Below are 17483 nucleotides of genomic sequence, written 5' to 3'. Positions count from 1 at the left end.
CTGTGATATACCTTCTTGTTAAATTAAACTTTGTCTGCATCCATTTTGACCTGCATTTAGATCAATTCTAGAACTTTAATAACAAATGAAAGGCTTAAAAACCATGAAAGCACAAAAGCTGGAATGGTGGGAGAATGAAATGTGTATTGCTTGACTAGAGCAATTTTGCTGATACAGTTCCATCAGATTCTGTGTGGACATTAAATAAGCACTGAACTATTTGAAAGCGCATCATAATAAACTTGAATCTTGGACCTTCAAGCTATTCTTAATAACACAATTTCTTTTGGATAATTTGGGATTGGATAATTCTGTCACGGTCTGGAGGGCAGACCGTGGGGGATGTAGGAGAAAGGACCCAAAACGCAGACTTGATGGAATGAACAGTGGGTTTATTTACAGTGAGGTAAATGTACACCACACATTAAATCTCCAAAAGTGCTCCCTCGACTCCCGTGACGTGTCTTCTCCCAAGTGCTGGTATCCCGTGCTCTCTGCCCCTGTGCCTTCACACACCCCGTGTGTCTTGCAGTCCTGTGTTCCACTGTCCTCCTGGGGAAAAACACAGACACAGCCGTTATGGCACCAACTCCGGCAGGCATACACTTTAACAACACTAGAAACACTGACATGGAGTCTAACTCAATGATCCTGCGCCGGAGGAAGCTCCATCGCTCTGTTAAGTAGCTCCCCCGACGATCCTGATCAGAAGCAGGTGTGTGGTAAGCTAGGCGTGACCAGCAGCTGGCAGGGCCACACCCATCAGGCCTGCAGGTGGCTGTCCTTCATCCTCCAGCCTCACACACACACACACACACACCAGCATGGAACACAAGAGCACAGTGCAGCAAACATACATCCAATACACTAATAACAATAAAGGTCCACACTGTTCACGAACCCCGAGTCCCCGGCACCGGGTCCGTGACAAATTCACTGGAGTTGTGAAAAGGTCAAAAACATGGCTCTGCTTTCCACACCTGTGTCCACAGAGAGACACTGACCACAAAGATGTCAAGGAGAATTTTAGATGAAGCTTGAGAAGAATACGTTTTTGTCATCCACACATAAACATGGCTGTTTAACATATTATCCACGTGAGATAGACAATGACCACCCTTCACACTGCATACTGAAATCTGACGGTTTTCATATTTTAAGGTGCTCTATTGATGTTTTAAACCAGGCGAAGAAGTCAGGACATTTATTGTGGACTGTTAGATCAATACTCTGGCTTTAAGTTGCTTTTTAAGTTGACATATTTGGTGACATTTTCAACTATGTAAGGAACTCAAACTGTTCTTCCAAGGAAAAGCAGTGACTGTATTTTATGTCGACAGTAAGACGGAAGCCACACTATGGAAGAGACAGTGGGAGACTTCAGAGCAGCTCTGAGTTCTTTGAAAATAGGTGTGAATTTCTCAGTAAAGAGGAGGGTTAAATCCTGAATTCCCTGACAGATGTCATCTGAGAAACCTGCAAACCCTGAGGGGCCAACTCCAGGAGGACTTCTCTGTGCTCAGTGTGCAATCCAGCTTCATACAGAATCAATTTGCCCACCGTAATGGGCAAGTTTCCATTGTATGCAGCAGGACAGCCAGGTGGAATTGTTTTTGTGGTTCTGCTTTGAAATTGATATTTGTAACTTAAAACATACTGATCTGTCGTCAAGGCATTAATGTCTCTATTACCTTTTACTACCACTGGATTTTCAGCATTTGTCACTTTAAAGACAAAGTATACGAATAATCGAAATGTTGGGCCTGATCTCGCTGATGTCCATTCTGTAATATAACACAAACCCTGTAAGTAATTTGTGTCCAGTGTACTGAGATACACTTTCTACAGGTGGTCTTTCAGAGACTAGAGTAAATCTTGTGTCAAAGGTAATATTTGGACTTTGGACTTTAATTGCCTTGTTTTATGGTTTTAAATGTCAGATATATGTGTTACACAGCAATTAGCCCAGCTGTGGTAGATTGTAAATGGTGTATACAAATGCATGTGTCAAAAGTGCTGGTTCAAATGACGTTTTCAGTTTGGGTTTTTGGGGTTTATATTAGCTTACATGTTGTAAAAATCTATACATAAAGATTTTTGACTTAGTGACTGAACGTTAAGCGCACAAAACACGTGGGCTACAGCGACTTCTTTTGACTCTCACTCAACTTTCTATTTATCATTATATCCTTTCTTTCACTAAGATAATAAGGATTAAAAAATCTTTGAAAGACACATAATTGCCATCAATTCATGATATTGAGGCAAAAAAACATTTCATGTCTTACAATGTTCCTACTTTCTTTATTTTCAAGACCCATTGCTTGAAACCATTTTTTTTATTCCATCCATTAAAGATGTAACATACCAAGAACCCACACTGGCAGAGGAAATTTATTAAAAGCTTGAAAGACATTCACACAGGAATGCTTTGCTGCTGCTTTCCTGGGACTTTAACCGGCTGCTTTTTTAGATATTTACAAACACTTTGTTCATTCTTAAACATCCCTTTTTCCCAATGCATCTAAATTTGGGTTTTCCACTTTAACCAAAGGATCAGTGTTGGCCACTTGTGTGTGCCTGGGTAGCATATTTTTAATATTTGAAATATCGTTTTTAGTTATAGTCATCTTCTTTGTGTGCTAATAAAACAAACAAAACAAAACCCACATTTTATAAACTACATACATCACATCATTGATGTATCCTGCAGTCATTGAATGTTTAACGACTTTCAACATCATACAGCCTGTCCCAGGCGTGGTGAGTCAGGCCTTGGCTGAAACTATGTCCTTCAGCTGTATACCTTTGTTATTGCAGATGCACATTTTGGATGAGAGGATTTTCATGAGTGGGACTTATAACTAGATAACTAGAGCTACTGAGATTACAAGGGGTCCATCCCAGTAGATTCATGTCTAAAGTTGGAGAAAAATATTCAAGGTTTGTTTCTGGTTTAAATTAAAGACGACCTGCCTTAATGTAAAACTTCTATACTTCTATTCGGCCTGACTATGTAAGCAGCTTTTTGTCATATGAAGCTAGTGTGAGTTGTTCCTTGAAAATCCTGGCATCACTAGCTGTTTGCTTTTAGCACCACTCGCCCTTTCCTGTTTGTCTTTCTCATCCTTTAACCATCCTTGCCCTGTACCCAAACTGTCTCATCTTCCTTCGTTCTCCACTGATTTAAGTTTCTTGTTTATTTTCTTCTGTTTCAGTTCGTTGCTCATCCGAACTGCCAGCAGCAACTGCTGACTATCTGGTATGAGAATCTGCCTGGCCTGAGGCAGCAGTCCATTGGTGTGAAGTGCTGGACAGTCCTGGGAGTAACTGTAGGCCTCCCATTCCTGGCTATTGCCTACTGGATAATGCCATGTAGCAAGGTATGGACAGATAGCTACATGCGCAAACACAATTGCAAACTACAGTTAAAATACACACACATATAGTTTAGGGAACTTATTATTGCTGTATCTATGCACTATTGCTTCTCAGTAAAATATTATTTTCTATTCTTGTTCCACCTATTATTTGCAGCCAACTATAGTATTTCAAATTGCACTTGAAGTCTCATCATGCAGCTTATAGGCTCATTACCCATCAGGAAACACAATTCCCAATGTTGTTCTTTGTTGCTCATATGACCTTACCACAAGTTGGGGAGAATCTAAAGTTTGCCCTGAGGTTGGAACGACAGCAAAGGCCTTAATATTAACTTAGGATTAGTTCATTTCAGGACATCTCAGACTCGCTTCTCAGCTCAACATTTAGGCTCAGCTTTTATTATTCTAATCTTAGCTTCATCATCATCATCTACTCTCAGACTGAGCAGAACTTGAAGTGTGACACAAAACACGTGACAGACTAGACAGGAAACAAGACACATAACCAAAGAGACATAGCTGAAACAAAAACTAGAATAAACCTCAACTAAATCTTAGCGAACAATAACACAAGAACTTACTATCATCAACTTAACACAAAAAAACATAAATAAACTCAAAACGCTGGGTCACAGACCCAGCCCCTGATAGAGTCATGTGAAAAAGAACGTACCTCTTTTAATTCTAAATGTTTTTAGGTATCAGAACTTTTAAAATCGTCCGGTGCCCAGCAAGTCTTAAAATCAAGGAAATTTTGGAAGTTTGTTTCATCTTGAGCATTGTTGTGTTTACACAGTGCCAAGGGGTAAAGACATCACCACTGATCTTAGAGATGCAATTGTTACTACCCATGAAGCTAGGACCCCAAGCATGTTATAAGCTCATGCAGTATAAAAAAGGTTTTCTTAAATTGTGTATAACATTACAGACAGATTTTTTTATATTCCCTAATTATTAACTAACAACCTGTATTCTATACAATTATCCTGAATATAAAAATACAATCCTAGGTTATACAGAATTATCACAAATAAACAATAAGCACTTAATATAGGTTTTTCCAATTTCTTAAGCTGTAGTCATCTTGATTCCACCTCATCTCTGTAGTTGTACCCTTTTTACAGACATTGTTGCTACAGACAATAATCCACTTTTTCCCTAAAATACTAAATATGGTTCTACTATAAATGACACAAACCTTATAACCTTGTTAGGGTATTTACAGGAATATATATGCACTAGACTCTAAAGATATGGCCAAATGAAATGTCAAAACTTACAGATTTACAGTTTCAGAACACAATATAGTAACTGTTTGATTATAGGGCATGTGGGACATTTTCTGACATTTTCTTCATTCTCATCAAGCAGATTGTATTTTCTAAAGTGACACAATATGACATCGGCCACACTCAGACACAGGAGCTGAGTAAGCGGTTATGCAAATCTTCTCATCAACCTGAATAATCCTGCACCTCATCATCACCAAGTGGTGTGTGTGTGTGTGTGTGTGTGTGTGCGTGCGTGCGTGCGTGCGTGTGTGCGTGCGTGTGTGTGTGTGTGTGTGTCTACACTCAGATTTGAGGACCTTTGAGCAGTTCATGGTAGGCGTGACTGATGAATTAGTCATTTTGTAGACTAGAGAGCGAGAGCACCGGATGTTAGCCGTGCATGAGAAGCTGGAGAACCATAAAACTTAGAGGTTATGTCACGGTTCTGGGTCAGTTTGACCCAGTATTTTGAGTTGTCATGTTAGGTGTGTTTTTTGCATTATGGATTGTTTTCTTATTCTCTTGTAGTTCGTGTTCTGGTTCATGTTCAGTAGTTAGTTGTTCCCAGTAGAGTTTAGTTCATTCTCCGGTTGCCGTTTGTCTATTTATATTTCGTGTTCAATAAACCACCTTCACACCTTCGCTACTTCCTGCAATTGGATCCTCCTTTATTATTTCCACACGGCTCATCTCACTCGCCGTGACAGGTTATCCACCAATCATGAAGCACTTGTCGCAAAAAACACTTGTGTTATGTTAATGTGTGTGTTTCTGTGTGCGTATTCACATGTGTGCATATGTGTGGATGTATGATTACATCTAATTATGAATCAATCAAATCATGACACTGCATGTGACTGCCTGACGTTTCGTGTCATGTGAGAGACAGCTGAGAAAAAGAAGCAGGGCAGAGAAGCAAATATGGGACGTACAGCTTATAGTTGTGCTGTTACTGTGTCTGTTGCTGTGTCACGTTTATTTAATTTTTTTAATGTGCATGTTGTTTTAACAGACCAGGGACATGTGTGATGTTGATAAAGCAAAACTACAGAGGGTAGAATAATAAAAGCAGCCTAATCAAAAAAAATAGCCAAGAGACAAAACAGATGTTTATGCATGCTTTGTGACCATGTGACCGCAGCTCATCAGAAACAAAAAGTAGAATGGATTTGATAATGAAATAGATAAAGACAGTGTAAATCAGAACAAAAATACAGTTCGACAGACAAACGCAGAGAGAAAGCTTTGATGTGTTCTGGTTGATTGTGTTTAGTGTAGCCTCCTGCACCTGCAGCTAATCATCTAGTTCTTCTCATCTCATCTTATCAATTGCTTGTTTTTTACAGCCCATAATATGCCCCATTTTACAACACTACAACACACAATTATTAAAATCCCACATCATATTACATTTCATATCAGCCTGGGGCGATAAAGACAGTGTTTTTGTTCCTGTAACAGAAGTAGTAAGTCATTGAGAGCAGGCAGAAAAAACATGGATACTGTAATTGCTTTGAAAATCCTCTTTGGGTGAAAAATAGCAGCGATATGCTTCAGAAGTGATGAAAAGCAGATGTGCGATCAGAGATAGAATGCTTCTTATTGATTGAAGAGGTTAAAATATGGTGAGTGACGTGAAATTTTTCAGCCTTCCGCGAGTAACTGAAAATAGATAAAAAGTCAGAAAAAGAGAACAAGTGATGAAGAGGAAAATTGCCTTGGAGACTTGATGAACCAAGTTTCACATGTTAGTCAAGGATTCATTTGTATCACTAACTTTGCAGATTTATAGTGAAAAGGTAAGAGTACGTGTAAGGAAAGCTTATGATTCTGAAACTATGGTAAACCTCGTCCTTATTTTCACAGAGTATTTCAGGCATGACGAGGCTCTTTATTAATGATAATTATACCAACGATGACAATCAATTTGGCAATGATACGCTGACATTTCCAAATGCTACATGTTGCGCCGATATTAAGTAATTATTTTTTCATTAATTACTTTTCTGCAGTCCATCATCTACTTAATTGGTTGAAATATATTTTTGCATGCTATCTCTGACACGGCTGCCTGCGGTTTTAAAATTTTGGACACACTTTGAGATTTTTTGTTTCCGTCCTAGCTTTTCTTGGCCTCCTTTTGTCTCATGGGAGATTCAAATCGAAGCCAGTACCAAAAAAAATCCTTATCAGTATACAAAGGACAGGTTTCTTTTTTTTTTTTACAGCTAATGTAGGTCAGGGTAAAGCAAGCAACATAGCAGACTTCATTTATTTTACCTCCAAGCACTGAGCAAATTCTTTCAAATATTTACTTCAGTCCAATATAAAATGAGGAAGCTATTTGATTAATATTGTATATATTAAGGCTCACTAACCAGAATGCAGTGTAGTTTGCATTGCTGGAAATATCTCTTTAGTTTGAATTAAAGAGATAGCTGCAAAGAGAAACAGAGTATAGACGTGAAAATGTACACATTAGTAAAGGTCCTCTATATGATTATATAGTTAACCCAAAGTATGCAGTGTATTTAATATATTTTAGGAAAAAATAAGATCTTTTCATGTGGCTGTGGGTTCACTCTGGGCACTCCAGCTTCCTCCCACAGTCCAAAGACATGCAGTTAGTAAGGTTAGGTTAATTAGAGATTCTGAAGTGCCCATAGGTGTGAATGTGAGTGTGAATGGTTGTCTGTCTCTCTCTGTTAGCTCTGCGACAGGCTGATGACCTGTCCAGGGTGTAACCTTCCCTCTTTTCCTTTGGTTGCTGGGATAGGCTCTAGTCTATCTAGTGACCCTGAATTGATTAGATGGGTGTAAATTTATAAATTATTCATAGTCTTTCTTTACAAAAATTTCAAAAAGTTCCAGGAAATGTCCAGAAAAAAAACACAAAAGCATTGCCATTTTTGCTTCAAGATCGTTTTCTCTTACACCTCTAAGTGGATGCCATGGTGCTGTGAAAAAGGGTTAGGTGTTTTACAGAAGGTGTTTGCCCCCTTCCTGGTGTCTTTGTTTCTGTATATTACTGATATATAAATGTTTCAAATCATCAAATAATTTTGATGTTGGATAAAGAGACCCCAAATAAATAAAAAATGTAGTTTGTAAATAATCATTTCATTTATTAGGCAAAAAAAAATCTGTCCTTTTTAAATTATGAATTAACTGTGATTAACCATATTTTTTTGAAAGCTGAGTTCAATTTCACCAGTCTGTGCCTGATGACTGATTACTTAAGTGCTTTCTATCTAACATTCACACTCCAGTGAGTGCATCAGAGAGCAACTGTATTTTGCCTATGGATACTTTAACACACAGACTGGTGCAGCCAATCCTCTGATCATCTTCTGCTCTACCTCCTGAGCTACTGCGACCCCTGTCTGACAAAGTAAAACCGGACCAAAGATCTCAAAAAGCAACACATCATGCCACGATCTAAAAAAACTCAAAAACTGATGAGAAGCAAAGTCATTGACATCTAGCAGTCTGGAAAGGGTTACAAAGCCACTTTTTAAAGCTTTGAGACTCCAGTGAATCACCATCTCCACAAATAGAGACTTCATCTGTGACGCATCCAGGAGGTCAAAAAAGAATCCAGAACAGGACTTAAAGAACTGTTGACAGTGAGTAAAGATTATGTGGCTGTGGCCAAAAATCGTATTCGCATTTTCAGTGTGTTTTTAGTAGACGTTACAGTAAAGCTCCACATTGACAGCATCTCCCTGAGGGATCAGTTCACGGTGCAGAACCCTGTGAATGTTTGGGGGAGAAAAGCATCCTTCAGATCTCTTTCCTCATCTAAAGCACTGAACCTTCAGCTAAAAACTGCTCTCAGCTGCTTGGTCGTGGTAAGAGGTCCAGCTATCAACACCAGCAGTGGACCTTCATGGGTAATACACATCAGTTTTAAAAAGAAGTTCTAGTTTGCTGTCTGTGCAGGTTTGAGATGAAATCCCAAGTGATCTTTATTGACATCTTGGGAGCTTCTGCAGCACTGGAAGCTGTCTGGGTATGCCCGAAATGATTATCTTGAACAGGAAATTAGCCAAACTTAAATTGGGTAAGGTTTTTATGGGCTAAATTTTAGAACATTTTGATCACACTTAAGAAACATTATGTATTCTCCCAGGTAAAAAGACCTTATAATAAGAGAAAAAGAAGATCCATCCTGGCTTTAGATGATTTTCACACCAGGCTTTTACTTATTTAATATGCACATACCTCCTGCTAGCAGCTGCCATTTTGTTGGAGGAGACAAGCTCTTATCACCATCACACTAAAGAAACCCATGGAGTCTGCAGTCGCCACACAGCAGAAGGTCTGATCTGAGATGACCATCTTATTTAACCTGAGGAGTGAAATGGATCGGCACAGATGCTGGGAGGGATGAAGGTGTCATGAGGAGGTTTAAAGGAGGTTTTGCAAGGTTAAAAATTACCAGACAACCTCTTCCCCCATGATTTAGCAGTGTGTGTGTGGCATGGGAAGAGCTACTGAATCTGATGTATTATTGTTCATGCAGAGAGTAGAGATATCCTGTGGGTAGTTAATATTGAACACAGCAGGTTCAGAGAGTAGCAAATGTTGGGATCTCAAATGCCCGTATGGGGTTAGAAGTGTGCGTGTGTCTAAGTGTGTAAGTGCATTTGTGTGACTTGGCACACTTATGTGCAATTACAAAAATGCCCCTCTGTGTGGTGGCTTGTTAAATGCTATTTGTGCTGTACCGTCTTGCATTACTTTTGCTTGATGCAGTGCATTTCCACAGGCTCTGCTAATGGTTTGGCATCTAGTTACTCTGGCATAATGTGTGTGTGAGAGTGATCGGTGGTTACGCACATTCATGAATTACAACAGCTGCTGTTTGTCTGCTAAAATGGTGGTGTAGTGGTGCTTTGCAGCATTTTTTGCTCTCTCTGAGGACCAAAGTCTCAGGAACTCTGCAGAAAGCATGATTCATCTCAGTAAATAAAAGCAGATGTTGAGCTTGGCTGCAATATTGTCCGTCCAAAAAGCACTCAAACATGTTTCTTTACTGTAAAACAGAATTTGTTGGCTATTGTAATCACAGATAGACAGTGAAATTTTGCTTAATGTGTCAATACCCCGCTGTTTTTGTTTTTTACAATTTGTTTTCTGATCAGTAAATGCAAATTTAAATTGATATTGTTAATCTATATCTATATTACCATAATTGATTCTTAATATTTGACGCATTGGAATAGTAAACACATTGGAAGTTCCTAAATTTTTTCACTTCCAGCTTGGTCAGATCCTGCGAAGCCCCTTCATGAAGTTTGTGGCTCACGCTGTCTCCTTCACCATCTTCCTGGGTCTCCTGGTTGTCAATGCTTCCGACCGCTTTGAAGGAGTAAAGAACCTTCCCAACGAGACCATCACAGACCATCCTCGACAGGTGTTCAGGGTCAAAACCACCCAGTTTTCCTGGACAGAGATGTTGATAATGAAGTGGGTATTGGGTAAGTCACCCTTTCAATCAAATCATACACACACACACAGTGTGGCTGTGCACAGTTACAGCCAATTAAAATGCACATCAGTTGATTAGATTAGAATAGATTGTCCCTGTCAAAGCAGATTGTCCAACGTGATAAAAAATAACCTTGATGTGCCAAGTAAGCAAGGCACAGCTGAGCGTGTTCTTTTTTTGCAATGCGTGCACTTTATTATGTTATTAACCATGAATATACTTTGTCCTAGGTTTGCACATTTTTCTATGCTAATCCAAAGTTTCTTTTCAAGTTTTTTTCTACATACACCTTCACCATAAATCAGTAAACAGTCTGGAAATAGTCAGAAAACTTTTTGCCCACCTTTGATATGAGGTGTAATTCAAGTTTAATAGAGTGCCCTACCAGGCAAGTGAATGAAAGCCAAGGTTACAGCAACACAACAAATCATGCTCTTTTATCCTCCGAAGATCAAAAAGAAATTTTCTGGTTGGTACAGCGCAGACAGTAGCCCCGCTGAGTCCTAACGATAACCTGGAGGGAAATTGGGAGGTTGACCTGGGAGGCTGTGCAGAGGAAATATAAGAGGGAGGAACGGAATGAAAGAAAAATGGAAGGAAAGTTGGGAGTAGTTGAGGGCGACAAAAGAAAGCAGAGTAGGGTGTGTGCGTGGAATACAGGAAGGCAGGCGTGAGGAATCGAAGGAGATAGAAGAGGGTGACAGACAGGCAGACAAAGACAAACTTGGTGGATAAATAGCCCACAGCAGTATCTGTCAGAGCTCAGCTGCTTCCCATCTGCTTCCGCTCATGCACACACTCTAACAATATTATGTGTGTGGTCTGTGTATGTTGGTGCACATGTGCCTCTGTTTTTATTTGTTTATATGTAATGGCAACATTTTTTTCCCCATCTACAGTAAATTTTTAGCAGCCGCTGCACATGTGACTGTTTATCTACATGAATCTGTGAGTGTATGTGTGTGCATTGAGTGGTGGCTTAGTTAGATGTGGTAATTGTAATTCCGGTAGCATGCTTTGAAGGCCCAGTAATTGTTAGAGAGATGATACTGATCAGGGCGCCTTCTCTCTAGGCAATTTTAACTGTGTTTTGGCTCCAAATAGAGAATGGAGTGTGTATGTGTTTGCATCCACCTGATCTGTAAGTGCCACACGTCTGAGTGGTTCATTTTCAATTACAAGCTTTGTTGTCGACATCTGTTTGTACGTGCTTCATTTATGCATCCCTATATAAGTGCTGGCAATGGCCTCCTTATTTTTGTGTTATTTTTGTCTATATGTGTCTTTTATGTTCAGGCATGATTTGGTCAGAGTGCAAGGAGATCTGGAGTGACGGACCCAGGGAGTATGTCATGCACCTTTGGAATGTTCTGGACTTTGGTATGTTATCCATCTTCGTGGCATCCTTCACGGCACGCTTCATGGCATTCCTGAAGGCATCCAAGGCCCAGCAATATGTCGACATGCATGTACCAGATGACGACCTCAGCAGCGCCTCACTGCCTGATGAAGTGGCTTATTTCACTTACGGTGAGTAGTCAATAAAAAGAATCATGTAAGTTAAATATAAGCTACATTTATATTATAGATATTGTTATCAATATTATATAGAGGTGCTTGAATCAGTGTTGGGCTACATCAGTCACTGATAAGGAATAGCAAATTAGATGAGTGCAAAAACGCCATTAATTACAGAAACCCGGACTGCACATGATACTTGAAGCTGAAAATGTATTTCTTTAGATCCGCAACCGTTTTCCAAAATATATTGGCTCATTTTGAATTTGATGGCACCAATCAAAAGAAGATTTGACAGGGGGTAACAAAAAGGCTGAAAAGGGAAGTGGTTGTAAAAAGAAACAGCTTGAGGAGCATTTTGCATCTAATTAGGGTAACTGGCGACAGGTCAGCAACATGAGTGGGTATAAACAGAGCATCTTAGAAAGGCAGAGTTTCTCAGAAGATGAGCAGAGGTTCACCAATCTGCAAAAAAAAAAAACAAACGCATCTACAAATTGTAGAACAATATCAGAATAATGCTCCCCTGTGGAAAATTGTGAAGATGTCGAATATCTAATCAAAGGAGTCAGAGAATCTGGAAAAATCAGAGATGAGGCTGAAAATCAATATTGGAATGCCTGTGATCTTCAGCCCCTCAGGCAGCACTGCATTCAAACAAGGTGTGATTCTGCCATGGAAATCATGACATGCGTGAGCTCAATAGCCAACTACAATACAGGTTAAAGGTCTGTCATGCAAAGAAGAAACAATATGTGAATAAATGTGCCATCATGTCTGGACCAAAGTGAACTTAAAATGAACATCTCTGATGGTATGAGGTTGCTTTAGTTGTGGTACTGGCAACCTGCACATCTGGAAAGGCACCATCAGTCCTAAAAGGTATATACAGGTTTTAAATCAACATATGCTGCCACCCAGATGACATCTTTTTTCAGGGAAGGCTTTACATATTTATGAGAGAGAATATTAAAGCTATTACAACTTCATAGTAGACGAATCCAGATGCTAAACTCGACCCTCTGTAGTACAGACCTTTCAGGAACTGAAAAAACTTGGCACATCATGGAACAGAAAACTGGTCTTTTCAGTTACCAGATGTTTACTTGTTAAAAGAAGAGTGGTTGCATCCACTCTTCTTTTAATAAGTAAACATCTGGTGGTAAACATCATCCTGTCTCAGCTTTTTTGAGCCATGTTTGTTGGCATCAAATTCAAAATGAGCTAATATTTTTTCTAAAACACTGCATTTTCTCTCTCTAAAATTTGATATGTTTTGTTTGTTCCGTTGTGAATAAAATCTGGGTTAGTTCTCTTTTTAATTACGTTTTATGCAGCATCACTACTCCTTCAGAATTGGGGTTGTCACCTGGAGATCTTCACAGTAATAAAACAATCCCTGCAATGGTTGATTTGCTGCTACACACATGCTACTGCAGTCAGATGACCAGAATGAGTAAAAAAAGAATGACAAAAAAATCAACATTATCTTTAATCCCTGAATGATAAGCATGCATTCAGTTAAACACCAGAACAAAAACATGCCTCCACCATAGCAAACCCTGCCACAGGCTGCAGCCCACTGCACTGTGCACTTAGCGGTCCACTAATAGAACCTTCATCAGTGCTGTCATCTGGTGGCCTGACTCTGTCATGACATATCAATAAATCGATAAAGGTTCTATTACTGCACTCTCACATATAATCCTCATAAACCTTCCCCTAAATGTCCCAATATCTGTAAAGGTGTGAAAATGTTATACTAATAAACTATGATTTTGATAAAATAGTGAAATGGAAGCTCTTTTTCTTTTATTTGACTCATCTCTCTTGTATCTTACATTGCCACCTAGCCACATCAGTCTCCTTTGATATCTCAGTTATTTCCTGATCTCCCTCTCTCTAGCTGTCCTTACTTCTCCTTGGACACACTATCCCTTTATCCCTTCCCTTTGCCGTCCACACAGCTCAGACTAATTTCTTTCCCTCCTCTTGCTCCACTCGCTCTTCTCTTCAAACTTTTACTCTGACTTTCGTTTTTCCATTCCTCACTTAATCCATCTTCTTACTGCACCGTCTCCTTCGTCGAAATCCGTGCTTCTTAAAGCTGAGATTATTCTTCATAGAAACATATCTTACAAACATTTGGATCGCACTACAACCAGAGGTTTACTCAGTGCGTTGTAACCAGAAAGACTTTGAATAGCAAGCAATGGGACGATGAGTGACAAACTGCATGTGCACAGTAGAGTTTAAGGTAACACCGCTTTAACCCCTTCTTATGTAACGTTTAATATTTGGTTTATAAAGTGCTAGTACATATTCAGCATCAGCAACAGTTTGAAACAGTTATTAGCAGATATTTAAATCTTGAATCCCTCCAAGCTGGCTTCTGAATTAAAATATGGTAAATGGCCTGTATTTATATAGCACTTTACCAGTCCCTAAGGACCCCAAAGCGCTTTACACAACCTGTCATCCACCCATTCGCACACACATTCACACACTGGTGATGGCAAGCTACATTGTAGCCACAGCCACCCTGGGGCACACTGACAGAGGCGAGGCTGCCGGACACTGGCACCACCGGGCCCTCTGACCACCACCAGTAGGCAACGGGTGAAGTGTCTTGCCCAAGGACACAACGACCAAGACTGTCCAAGCCGGGGCTCGAACCGAATATGAATATCATTTCAGCACTAATTACAGAGTTTGTTTAACATATCAGATTTTATTTAGTGTAGTTAATTAGGTGAAAAAAAATGGCCAAAGATCCCTTTTAATGTCTGATTTGCTAATAAAATTATAATATTACAAAGCAACCATTCTGTGGCTTATTCTCCCTTCAGCCAGAAACAAGTGGCGCCCATCAGATCCTCAGATCATCTCAGAAGGCCTGTACGCCATCGCCGTCGTTCTGAGCTTCTCTCGCATCGCCTACATACTGCCAGCCAATGAGAGCTTTGGACCCCTGCAGATTTCACTGGGGCGCACAGTCAAGGACATCTTCAAGTTTATGGTCATTTTCATCATGGTGTTTGTGGCCTTCATGATCGGCATGTTCAACCTGTACTCATATTACCTCGGAGCAAAGTACAACCCTGCCTTCACCACGTGAGTTATACCTGGCTGTCGGAGTGGAGTAGTATATGCTGGGAGAATGTGTGTGACTATGTGTGGTCTGACCATCTCTCTCCATTTCTGAAACTTTGTCCCTTTCACTTCTCCAAAACTTTTCAGAAATATGGTGCAGCATTTTAAAACACAACCCCGCACTGATCATTTTACATAAGACGGCAAAAGGGAAAAAACAAATCTGTTAAAGTTAAAGCACCCCAAGGACAGTATAAGACATGCCCTTTTGACTGAGGTCGTTCATTAAATCTGTGGCGTCTTATCAGAAGCAGAGATCGAACTTTAATCTACCCTCAGGCAATCGGTCTATTTGGTTAAATATAATATTGAGAAAGTGAATTGGATACACTGTTACTAAAATCTCAAGACACTGGTGAACTGTGATTTGATTTCATAGCTTTAACAAAATTGTGGATATGACACCAGTCATTTCCCTATCACCATTTTGTGTTTACTGAGCAAACCACTCTGCTACCGTGACCAAAAGAAAAATGAAATGAAACTGACATCACAGTAAGAGATATCAATGTCAGATTCAATCTGAGCTCTGGGAATTGCATCAATATTGATATCATTTCAAGGCCAGTACTGTCTGGAAGGAAAATGATACGGCAACTGGTTAATTATGAGGCCAAGCATTTCGACCTACTACTAAGATTTGAGCATATCAAAGCAACAAAAGCAGCAAGGAGAGCCTGCTCCATATTTGTGCCAGGCAAGACGCAGTGGGCTCTAATAACCAGAAAGTAGACAGTGTTCTGTCTTTATCCTTGTTCTTTATACTATATTCTTCATGCAAAGTAAAATATTTTAAGCTTTTTTGTTTTCATTTTGATGATTATGGCTTATAGCTTCCTGTAAATCATAAATCCAGTATCTCAGATTATTAGAATATTTACTATGATTAATTAAAACTGGATTTACAGTACAAGAATATCCAACTTCTGTATACAGTCAATGCTCTGTTAGGGCTTCTTTACTAAGAGTTCTTGCATTAATGCAGCATGGCATGGAGGTGATCAGCTTGTGGCACTGTTACTGATGTCCAGGCTGCTTTGATACTGGTTTTCAGCTTCTCTGTATTTGTAATTCAGCTGTTTCTCATCTTCCTCTTAATAGTGCCCAACAGATTATCTATGTGATGCCGGTCAGGTGAGATAGTTAGCCAAACAAGCATAGTAATAATATGGTCAGGAAACCATGTGGAAATAGCACCTGCCCAGTGTGCCAAACCTAAGTCCCGCTGAAAATGTTAACGTGCATCTCCATACAGCTTGAAGGATGAAATGCTCTAAAATCTCCTGGTAGCTGCATTGTCTTTGGACTTAAAACACAGCGGACCAACCACCACTAGCACCGGCAGATGACAGGCATCGCAAATCATCACAGACTGTGGAAAATTCACTCTAAACTTAAAACACATTGGATTCTGTGCCTCTCTAATCACCAGACTTTAGGACCTTGATTTCTGAATGAAATGCAAAATTGACTTTCATCTGAATAGAGGACTTCGCCAGCAATTCAGTTGTTTTCATCCTTAATCGACAGACATTTCTGGCTCAGGCTCTCATTCAGGACTGGCTTGATATGAATGCAACAGTTGTTGCCCCTCTCCTGAAGATGTCTGTGTATGGTGGCTCTTGTTGCACTGACACCAGCCTCATCCATCCCCATGAAGCTCTCCAGATTATAGGCTTTTTTTTTTTCAACATTAATATTCTTCGACTGGGCACTCTCTGAACAGCCAGCCTTTTTTCAGCAATTACCCTCACACGGAGGGTGTCGATGATGATCATCATCATCTGGACAGGTATCAAATCAGCAGTCATCCCGATGATTGTGATATGTGGCGTCTACTGAACAAGACCAAGAGAAGTATAGTACTTACACCATCTGAATGAGTTGTAATCATTTAGAAATGAACCCTTTTTTTAAATATGTACAGTATGTACATATCCTCTTGCACCCTCTTGCTATTAGTCCTCATTCTGCACACACAAACTAACCAGGATGAACTCTGATGTTCCATAATTAAAAATCATGCAGTTGAAATTCTGCTTTTTGAATGCACTTCACTTCCTTAAGTGCTGCATTCATGGTATTATCAGGGTCATTCATTTTAAATATGGAAATGCACCATTTAGCTGAACAACTTGTACTAACCATCTGGTGCCATAAACCACCCATACAATTTTTAAAATATGTTTTCACTTCACTTTTTCAGTATCAGCCACCCCTGTTAATTCACTTTCATACAAATCATTTGTTTTGCAGTATAAATCTGCTTATAAAGCAACTGGATGCTTCAACAAATCAGTCTCAATCTTAGTTATTCTGCCTTTTTTTCTTCATTTTAGCTTCTCCGTGTCTCTGCTCACCCATCCTTTCCTATCAGCTGCGATCAAAGTGGCAGCGGATGTTTCACTGTCATTGTCGGATATTTGGAGGAAAGTTATCTGTCTTAGATTACTGACAGAATCATTCTGTTTATCATCACTCATCTGAGAAAGAAAACACTCTCTGAGGTCTCGCTCTGTCACCTATCATTACTCATTTTCTGAGAGAAAGACATCTACAGATTTAAATAGCTCACATTACAATATATCTGCTCAATCCAGTAAAGCAAATCATGTGTTACAAGTTGGTTTGTAATTACTCTGGTATATACTGTTCTCTTATTTA

At 39.6% G+C, this 17483-nt stretch overlaps 1 protein-coding gene across 1 annotated transcript in view; it reads left to right on the top strand.

Moving 5' to 3' along the window:
• Positions 1-14913, top strand: part of trpc7b (transient receptor potential cation channel, subfamily C, member 7b) — a 38975-nt gene extending 24062 nt beyond the window's left edge. Inside the window, exons 4-7 of the mRNA XM_085425332.1 lie at positions 3219-3383; positions 9921-10137; positions 11445-11678; positions 14516-14913. Of these exons, the coding sequence (XP_085281458.1) occupies positions 3219-3383; positions 9921-10137; positions 11445-11678; positions 14516-14784 (885 nt within the window). The 3' untranslated portion in view covers positions 14785-14913. The remainder of the gene's footprint in view (positions 1-3218; positions 3384-9920; positions 10138-11444; positions 11679-14515) is intronic.
• The last annotated feature ends 2570 nt before the right edge of the window (positions 14914-17483 follow it).

Source organism: Rhamphochromis longiceps, linkage group LG2, assembly GCF_057381845.1.
Source record: "Rhamphochromis longiceps isolate RC_006_pf linkage group LG2, R_longiceps_female_GT1.1, whole genome shotgun sequence".
In the NCBI taxonomy this organism is placed as follows: domain Eukaryota; kingdom Metazoa; phylum Chordata; class Actinopteri; order Cichliformes; family Cichlidae; genus Rhamphochromis; species Rhamphochromis longiceps.
Note: the sequence above shows the minus strand (reverse complement) of the source record. Positions and strands in the feature narration are given on the sequence as shown.